At 27.8% G+C, this 10,868-nt stretch overlaps 1 protein-coding gene across 1 annotated transcript; it reads right to left on the minus strand.

The window, feature by feature from the left end:
• Positions 1-123: 123 nt before the first annotated feature.
• On the minus strand, positions 124-3,482 carry LOC107001748 (heavy metal-associated isoprenylated plant protein 39-like). The gene is made up of 3 exons (XM_015199721.2): positions 3,207-3,482; positions 2,785-2,863; positions 124-1,015 (listed from the first exon to the last, which is right to left on the minus strand). Exons 1-3 carry the CDS (start codon positions 3,210-3,212, stop codon positions 429-431), a joined length of 672 nt encoding a protein of 223 aa, XP_015055207.1. The 5' UTR covers positions 3,213-3,482; the 3' UTR covers positions 124-428.
• Between the last annotated feature and the right edge of the window lie 7,386 nt (positions 3,483-10,868).

The following is a 10,868-nucleotide window of genomic DNA, read 5'->3' on the forward strand; positions in this document are numbered from 1 at the left end:
GATAACCAGCCAATGATTTATCAGTATCAAGTATCAATTATTGTAGATTCAAAGGAACAAAGCAACACTTGAAATTCTTATTAAAATTATGTACAAAATTTGATTAAGAAAAGTAGAATATGATTGACATCATTAATTGTCTTCTATTCACAAAATTAAGCTTATATTCTCTTTTATCCAATAATAATGCTAGCCAACAAAAATGAGACGGTCAAAACATCAGTCTCATCATCAACAAAAAAGAACTAATCGATTATTGTTCAAAAGAGATTCCAAAGGCTAGAACAACACTCAATTATAGATATATATATATATATATATATAACTTTTTGTTTCTTTTTTTATTTTTTGTTCCCTCCAAATTAATTAGCCCGTTATGGTCATCAACATTATATCAATAACGATTCAGATCACCTTCCCAAGCTAATTTAACAGATAGTGCATGCATTAGGATTCTCTTCTATGCTATGGTGAACTTGGTAATATGTGTGCATAGGAGGAGGATAATATGGCCTATGAGCCGCTTGTGGATAAGATAGTGGTTGTGGTTGAGGATAACGTGGTTGTGGCTGAAGGTAACGCGGTTGTGGTTGTGGTTGTAGTTGAGCTTTCTTCACTTCTTCCTTTTTGGGTCCTTCTATTTCTTCTTCATCATCATCATCATAGTCATCATCATCGTCATCCTCTTCTTCTTCTGCCTTTTTAGGCTCTTCTTTTTTAGTTTCCTCCTTGGGTTGTTCCTCTTTCTTTGCTCCCTCCTTAGGTGGTTCCTCTTTCTTTGTTTCTTCTTTTGGCGGATCTTCTTTTTTTGGTTCTTCTTTAGGTGGCTCCTCTTTCTTGGTTTCTTCCTTCTTGGGTTCTTCTTTCTTCTCTTGCTCGGGCGTTTTAGCTGGTCCTACTATGAGTATCTCTGTCCACCAAAACTTGCGTAGCCTACTCACTACGCTCACTGGATCAACTGTACCAATGACGGTTAACTTCTTACCTTTCATATCCATCGAAATCTCATCGATCCCTATAAAATTTCATCATACAATGCATTTCATTAATGAAAGATGGAAGAATAAATTTTAGCTTAAGTGTGTTTTTGAGACTTCTTAGACCATTCCTAGCAAAAGCACGTGGAAGCAAAAAATTTGTTTCAATTCATGCACCTAATTAACCTCCCAAAACCAAATATACTATATAGTACTAGTAAACATTAATGTAAACATAAAAAACAATTATCTATTTTTATCTTTTTGTTCAAGTGTATAGATTTAAAAAATCACATAATTCGATATGATATCAGAAAAGCAAAATGTCATCACTCTTAATCTCATTGTCATCTAAAAGAAAAGTATATTTACATGGTTGATTTATAAATAAGTATTCCCACATAATAAAATGTATTACAAACTTGTGATATTTCAAATTACTCATAGATGTATTAATTACAAACTTCAATATCACTTTAGCTCAATTGCTCAAATTATTCATTTCACTATCAAAACGCATAAATCATAATTGATATTCTTTTAACTCCTAATCAAAAGTTTTTAATTACTAGATGTCTCAAAGAACAAAAACCTTCACCAATATAAGTGTTTTCGAATCCATATAAATTGAATCACACTATTGATAAGGGATTTGTTAGAATGATACGATACATTATTAAAATATCTTATTATTCTTATACACTCTATTAAACGAGATATATTCCGTGTAACTATAGGCAAAGTGATAGTACCTAGTACCTACTACCTAAAATTGTGTTAGTGGGGAACAAGTTCATATGACGGTGGACCCACTTGACGTGGCGCCATGATGGAATCAACTTAGAAAATATTTTTACTGTACTTTTTTCTTCCTCCAAATTAGTGCAAACTTAGAAACCAAATTACCACTAATACAAGTAATCTCATCTCCATTCACCTAATAATTATTCTTCTATCAATAAAGAATTTTGAATGGAGGGAATATTATTAATAATCTTTTTATTATAAATTATTATATTATTATAAATTATTATAAACGAGGTAAGAGTAAGATTTGCATATATCAGATCCTATTCACAAAATTTCATATTATTATTGTTTGATTTAAATTAAATCATAAATATATACATATGATAATTACAAATCATTTTATTAATAAAAATTAAATTAAATTATTATTATTATTAAATATATAAAATGTTTTTTCATTAATTAAAAGAAAAAAAAAGTATTATCATATAATTAAAAAGAACAAAATAATATTTTCCATCATACTCTATCCTTTCGATCGATGTAAACCTATTTAATAAGGCACGGAATTTCTTTTTTAAAAAGATCTTAAATATATTATAATATAATATGATAACAAAAAATTCAAAAGCATGAAATATTAATTCCGGCATAATATTTTTGATGACTAAAAACATTTTTATATAAGTTTCAATGAAATTATTTTCAATTTAAACAAAAAAAAAACATCTAAATTTAAACGAATGAAATAATTAAATTAAAACCCACAAAATCAATAAGTGTATATATATTTGGATAGATTGCAATGAAGTATGAACCATAATAATGTATACAATGTATTTCTCTAAGTATGTAAAATATAGGCAAATCGATAAATTATTTCGATAGATCCTATACTTGAGAATAACTTATCTGAGAATTAGTTACTCAAAAATTATTATGAACATTAAAATAACACTATAATTTTTAATACTGATTCAAAATAAGTTATTTCGTAATTTAAATTTCAATCAAATATGAAATAAACTCATCTTAATATTAATTTCGAAATTGATACCTGTTAGAGCGGAAACTGTCTTCAAGGCCTTTCTCTTTTCCCTAACATCTTGTAAATCCAGTTTGATCAGAATAAGTTTCTGCATAATTTTACATAGTAAACAAGGAGAAAAAATAAATTATTAATGAAAAACAATACTCATTAGTTTACAATTTTTAAATTAAGAAAATTAATTTAATGTATAGATCAGTTCAATACAAAAGATATATTAATTAAACATACCCAAAAAAAATTATATTTAAAAAAAATGAATAGGAAAAAAGAAAGTTCATAGATTGCTCTCGGTTTTCTGCTGCTGATTCAAACTCACAATCTTAAAATTGAAAAATTGAACGCGAGAGGTGATCTAATACTAAATAAGAATAAGAGTATGGATGAAATTTTTTGAAATAAATAAATAAATTAGGAATAAAGAAGCAAACCTTCATGGATGAAATTAAAGAGAAATTTCTCTTGAGGATGAGAATTACTATGAAGAAAAATAATTACAAAGAGGAAATAATTAAAGGAATTGAAGAAAAATATTGTGAGAAAAAAGACACTGAATATATGCAATAAAGTTACTAATAAAAGTGGTTTTTGAAGGGAGGAATACTATCAGAAAATAATTCCGAATCAAAACAAAATATGCAGAATGAGAGTGTGAGAAAAACGTTGCAACAACTTGGAACCTTGTGCATGAGGATTCCGAGGGGCGGAATCAGAATTTTTAAGTTTGTGTTTCTAAATTTTTATTTTTTTTTGAGTTATTGAGTTTTAGATTAATAATTTATTTATATTTAAAGTCTTTCTACGAGTAAAGTTTGAATGATTGTTAAGTATTATTTCATAATGTATGGAATTGTGTTATTTTAATAAATATAATGTCTGAATAATTGACTGTATCATTCTCATCGTTACATAATGTCATTCATCCATAATTTGAATGATAAATCTATCATAAAATTAAGGTACAAAGTAATGTTACTATGAAAGGGTAGGATAAATGATAAATTGTTAAAGACATAAGGCACGAGTACTCCTACACTATAAACGAAATCTTAAAAATACATCTTAACTAAACTAAGATCTTATTACGTCTCTGTATTAATTTTTTGTAGCTTTTTACACTTCTTTGACTCACGTAACATCCAAACATCTCCTACATGTCTCAGGAGTCACGGACATGTAAGCCAAAAGGTGTATAGAATTATTTAGAATACAAGTTCGGACGTAATAATTACTTAATTTAGTTAAAATGTGTCTTTAAAATTTCGACTTTAGTACATGGGATACTTGCGTCTTATTTCATGATGAAAATACTAAGATAACGACACTACCACACCAAATTCGTCATACATAAAATAGGTCTTTTGTTATTATCTAACAATGAATTTAAACGTTACGATACAATAAAATTTAAATAACAATCAAAGTAAATATTATAAAACTATTAAATACACTACAACAGACAACAACCATCCAAACAATGTGTATGACACATATAAAATTTGAACTAAAATTACCCAATTTTATTAAATTCGTGAACTTTATACTAGCTCCGCCCTTAAGGTGGGGGTAGGGGTGGGGATATACATGAGGCTATGGGGATTTGTGCCTACATACATACACCTGAAAAGAAAGGTGACAACATGGAGATCTTAAATTAGAGCCAGTGGCAGTGTATATATATATATATAAAGAAGTTCTGCTTTTTTGAAGGGCGGTGGAAAAAGCCTAACATGTCTATTGAAATCACAAAAATATTTTTAGTTATGTTACGAAAAAAGAATTATATGTAAATTACTTTAAATATAATTTATGATTAATAGGTGTATAATTTGCAATGCAATCAGATGCATTTTGGAGGAAAAATTCTAAAATTGGAAATTTGACAAAAGTCAACAAATTAAACAAAAAGACACTCGAATTGAGTTTTGACAATTCATTAAAATTACAAAGTAATTTATGACTTAATCGAATAATTTACGTAAGCTTTGAAAGATTCGAGTAAATTTTATTTATATTGCGCTCGTATTTAATATTTAGATAATGTTTTGAGCATAAACAATATCAATTTGAGAATGACCTCTAAAATGTGTTTTGATTGAATTAATAGGTTTTTATAATCGTGATTTCAGAATCATAACAACAAAAATCTTTGAATTCTAAAGTCATATGAGAAAGTTATAATTTTTTTTAGTGCAAATTGTTGTTACTGAAAAATGTATTAAATGGACAAATAGTGATTTTTGTATATTTTCAACATATTTTGAATTTTAGAGCTCAAAAGTGGACAATATTAAAAAATTCCAATTTTTGGTACTTTTCCCATGTTAGCATTAGTTTGTTTTCATTTTTGTTTGTGAATTTATTGAAGATAGGGGATGGTTTAACCATAAAAGTTATGAAAATAAAAAATGTGGATTTGAATATTGATCAATTCGTAGAGGAAATTAAATATTTTCTTAGTTTTTGAACTTATGGACTTGGGTAACCTAAATTCAGTGATAAAACTTTAATATTAACCTAGAGGACTAGTGTTGATTTTTTAGTTGACTTTTTTATTGGTGTTCAGTATAGCGATACGAGTATCTATAAATTTGTATGTAATATAGATACGTATTTCTCATGCACCGCTTGAGCTGCGGGCTCATTTTCAATGGGCTTTTTTTGGGCCCGGACTGGTTCAATGTGATTTACAAGAAGGGTAAATTACAAAAATCTCATACTTTTAAGAAAAAATTACTTATATACGCACACATTAACTTATCTTAGTATTCATTTATTCCTATATGTTTTAAAATTTTCAAAAATTCTTTTATTCTTTCAATAGATAAAATCTTCTAGATACATAAATATTTCACTCTTATTTTCAGCCTATATCCACGTTTCTCACTCCCATTTCGTTCCTCCATTTTATCCCTAAATTCTCTTCACTTCTTTAACAGTTACAAATTTTGAATTCATTTTGATTTTCAATAGGTATTAGTTATTATTTAATAATAATTAATATAATATTTGTAAAAGTTCTCGCCTTTTCTGTTGTCATTTTTTTTTGTCTTTTTCCTTCTTTTTTTGGGGGAAATTTAGCTAACTAGTAAAAAAAATTAACTTATTTAGTGATAATATCTATACTTTAATAATATTAGTAAACATATCAAAAATGTCATTATTTTAAAAATAAATAATTATTCTGATATTATTCATATTTTCTCTCTCATTATTTACACTATTTTTTTCTCTCTCATAGATTACACATTTTCCTATATTTATGTAATTGGATAGATATTAATGTCATTATAATTTTTCTCTCTCTTTTCTTAAGCTTATCAATTTCTCTCTCTTACTTTCTTCCTAATCAAATCTTCAGATTTTTCTCTCTTTTCTTATTCTTCTTTTCAGTTTCTCTCTCTAACATTCTTCCAAATCAATTTCATAGATTTTCGATTCAATATATTAATATTTTCTATTATTCTCATTTAATTTCGTTGAAAGATTTGGTTTGAAGATTAACATTGATTTGGGTATTATATTTTTCAGATTCCTTATTTATTTACTTACTGATTTTAGTGTTTTTTTAATTTTTTTTATTTTATAGTTGTTCTTAAAACATTTTTTAGGGTTTGAGACTACATAATTCTCTCTTCAATGGACGTTTTCAAGAGTGTTACTAGAGGTATTGGACAAAATAATCAAAGTTCTTCCGATTTTCCATCATTTAATTTTTTTTCACTCAAGAATTAAACAACAATGTAGGTTCCGCTTTTAAATCTAAGGAGGATATACGACGGGGAAAAATGCCTGGATCCGTCGATGTGCAAAATTCCACACAAATTCATAACCATGAAGTTGAAGAAGACCAATTTGTTGGAGAAGAGGTTTTTTTTTTGCATGTTCTGTGTCTTGCATGTTTAGTTTAATTTGTTTAGTAATTTTTAAGATTCAAAAAATTCATGTTGCAATGCGTTTGGAAGTGTATATGGAATTTTTATTATGTTCTAGTTAGTATTTAATTTTGTCTTTCATATATTTATTGTATTTTGTGTTCTGTTTTTTTTTTTGTGTGTGTGTTATTATGTTAATGTAACACATTACATGAGTTTGATTGTGTATATTTCATAGTTTTTGATGTTTTTTGTATTCATAGATTTGGAAGTGTGTATTGAATTTTATTGTTATTTTAGTCAGTATGTATTTTTGTATTTCATTGTTTTATTGTATTTTGTATCCATAGATTTGAAATCGTATTTCATATATTTAATTCATTTTGTATTCTGTTTTTTTGTGATAGTTATGTCAATGTACCACAGTTAGTATTTATTTTTGTATTTCATAGTTTTATTATTTTTTGTATTCATAAATTTGGAAGTATATATTGAATTTTGATACTGTTTTAGTCAGTATATATTTTTACAATTAATAGTTGTATTCATTCAAAAATTATGTTGCATTGTTTCTGAATTTGACATTTTTTTCTAATTTATATTTATTCTAAAGGTATGTCAACTAGTTATGTATTTTATTTAAGAATGAGTACACCAAATATTCAATTATTTCTTTTCAATTTTATATTTCATTCACTTTTTCATCATACTAATTTTTTGTATTTTATATATTATTATACAAAATTCTAAATAAAAACTAAAATAAAAAGAAATACAAATAAAATACATATAAGATACATATTTGTAACGACCTGTTTAGTCGTTTTGAGCAGTAGAGTTTATTTATGGTAATGACTGTCTGGGTCGACGGATCCCACGACGGACCGTCATGGGCACGACGGACCGTCGGGGGGGCATCGTTCCAAAACACTTAAACTCTGATAATCTGGGCACTGGGATCAACTCTCTGAACTTCACGACGGAACTGCAGTACGGACCGTCGTAGCCACGACGGACCGTCGCAGACCTTTTACTGAAATCGAGTCTCTGAACTTTGTGACGGACATGCAGGAAGGACCGTCGCAGGTACGACGGGCCGTCACGAGTGGCGTAACCTCGACTGAGTCGGATTTCTGCTGAGAGTTTTTAAGGGGCGTTTTGGACTATTCATGCTTATAATTATAAAGTTAGTGGGTTAATGTTAATAATTCAATTACTTGGGGGTTAAAGGAGATAACCTTGAAATAAATAGTGGGTTATTTTTATCATCTTTTATACTTAATTATATGACAATTAGGGTAAAAGAAAAAGGGTTTGAATAAGAAAAATAGAAAGAACAGAGGGAGAAAGGGAGAACGAACGAGCGAGAGAAGAGAGAACGAAGAGGAAAGCAAAGATTTTGAGGAGTAGCTTGCGTGATCACGAATTCTTCGGTGGAGGTAGGTTATGGTTTATACTATCTCATAGTAAACTCTAAATAGCGATTGATATGTATTGGGTAGTATTGTAAAGTCTTCTATATGCTTGATTGTGTGCTTGCATGGTGTGATTATGTAATTGTAATGGATTGGAAAGATGAGGCTGTGAATCTTAAATCTTAAATCTTAAATCCACTTTGTTAATGATGCTGTCATGGTATAAAAGAAGGCTTGATGAATTAAAAAGAATGAGAATTAGGGGATCGGAGTGTCACGTTCTGACACAAGAAGAACAAAGAGAATGAATCTTGAATTATGCTAACATACTCAGATTTTAAAGAAACCTATTTCCCAAAAGAGTATGGTGTGGAGGCTTGAGTCCTCATAGATGTGTTTGGTGTTGTTGTAATGATTCTTATACTTGTTGCTATCACCTGTTAAGTATTTGGTTGGTTTTATGTATTATTCGATATATATTGCTTTCTATTTTGAGTTGACCGATGATACCTACTCAGTACTGGTGCCTGGTACTGACCCCCNAGTCCTCATAGATGTGTTTGGTGTTGTTGTAAATGATTCTTATACTTGTTGCTATCACCTGTTAAGTATTTGGTTGGTTTTATGTATTATTCGATATATATTGCTTTCTATTTTGAGTTGGCCGATGATACTTACTCAGTACTGGTGCCTGGTACTGACCCCCTACTTGTAATTTTCTTCTTTGTTATTTGTGGAGTGCAGCAAACGTGCCATCGACTTCAACTCGTCCTCAACTCTAGCCAGTCTTCATCACGTCAGATTTCAGGGTGAGCTATTGTTCCTAGCTTGGACTGGATTCTCTCTCATTCATGTCTTGATGCCTTGAAGTTCTGGCATGGACTAGCTGTTTAACTTATTTTAGCTTCTTAGATACTCTTAGATTTAGTAATTTGAGGATAGATGTTCTTGTGGTGATGACTTCCAGTTTTTGGGAACAATAAGTATTGAACTTTTAGAAGTTATTTAATCGATTTTCATTAATGAGTTTTAAGTCTTCCGCATTATATTTTGTTTATTATGGTTGAAATGTTAGGGTTTAGATTGGTTGGTTCGCTCACATAGTAGGATAAGTGTGGGTGCCACTCGCGGCTCGTTTTGGGTCGTGACAATATTGAAATGAATACGCACAAGATTTTTGAAGAAAAAAATAACTATATAGGGAAAAAAATTATATGAAAATACAAATATATTTCTTAAATGACTATATAGATAAATTCGGCATACCTATTGAAATGAATACAAACTAATAAAAAACTATAATAAATATAAATAGAATATATTGTGGAATGAATATAATTTTAAAAAGGTAAAAACTTTGGAGAAAAAAAAGAATAAAATTTAAATTTTATTTGAAAATGTAACTGATGAGAAATTAAGGATCCTTACCTTTTTTTGAAATATTCTCTGCCTTGATTTTCTCCCTTTTGTTATTAAATAATTATATTCTTTAAATAAAAACAAATAATAAAAACATAAATAAGATACATAACAAACTAAAATTTGACATTTTTACTAAATATTGAGAGTTTTGCTAATGAGCCCTCTTAAATATTAAAATATTGACATTTTGAAAAATTTTCCTTTTTTTTTTTGGTTTAATAGTTGTTTGTTTTTCTATTATTTCCAAATCATTGTTGGATTTGATATTTGTATTTGATTTCTTTATTTTTGATTAATAAAACTCACCTCGTGTGTTTGACTAAAAAATATATACAATATTTGTAAATTTTTCATAATTTGAGTTGGTTATGGATTCTAACAACTAATCATTCATTAAAATTGATTAGGATTCTTGTATTACTGCTCATCTTCTTATTGTCTCATAATAATATTAGTTTTTATTTCACCAAAATTTCGTACAGTTTAATATTTTTCTCTTTATTCTGGTGTTTTTCATAAAAAAAAAAAAATTCTTTCATGAGTTATGTTTGTTCATGTATCTAATTGATAACTTAATTCTTATTTATTGTGATACCTTTATAGATACATTTTGTTTCAGATTAGGTACATCCTTCCTTCACAACCTTATTGTATCAGATACATTATTATCAACTATAAAATGATACATTATGTAAGCTTACATATCTTTCTAGGCAAATAGTATGATACTTATAAATTTAAACGAGATAAATAGATAGTAATGTATCATGCACTATTTTTTTTTAGATATGATATGTAAATTCGAATTTATACTAAATGTATCAATTACATAACAACTATCGCACGGAAATGTATCGATCTCAAATCTAACATTTTATGGGCAATAATTACTTATTTAATGTATTTAGTATAAATACAATACTTATTAATTTAAACGAGATACATAATAGTAATGTATCATGTACTAATTTTTAGATATGATACGTAAATTAATATCTACTAAACAATACTTATTATACAAATTTTTCATCCAAATATTTTGTATACCATGATACAAGAAGATTATTGATAAACTAAATATCTTGTATACCATGATACAATAAGATGATTGAGGAACATAAAGCTTCGATCAACCTAAATAACTCTTGACATGATGTCATTAAAATCAAGTAGAAATATAAATAAAAAATTAAATAGTTAATAAACTTAGTATAACTATCCAAATGAAAATATCAACTTGTAATTTTTATATATTATGATTTAAGTTGACTTTGATTTGGTTTCTTTTACAATTTATTTATATTCTATATTTTTTTATTTGACCTGCGATCTAGCTTAATTTATTATATTGCTCAAATTCCAGCGGACGGTCACTGTCTCA

Source organism: Solanum pennellii, chromosome 10 (assembly GCF_001406875.1).
Source record: "Solanum pennellii chromosome 10, SPENNV200".
Taxonomy (NCBI): Eukaryota; Viridiplantae; Streptophyta; class Magnoliopsida; order Solanales; family Solanaceae; genus Solanum; species Solanum pennellii.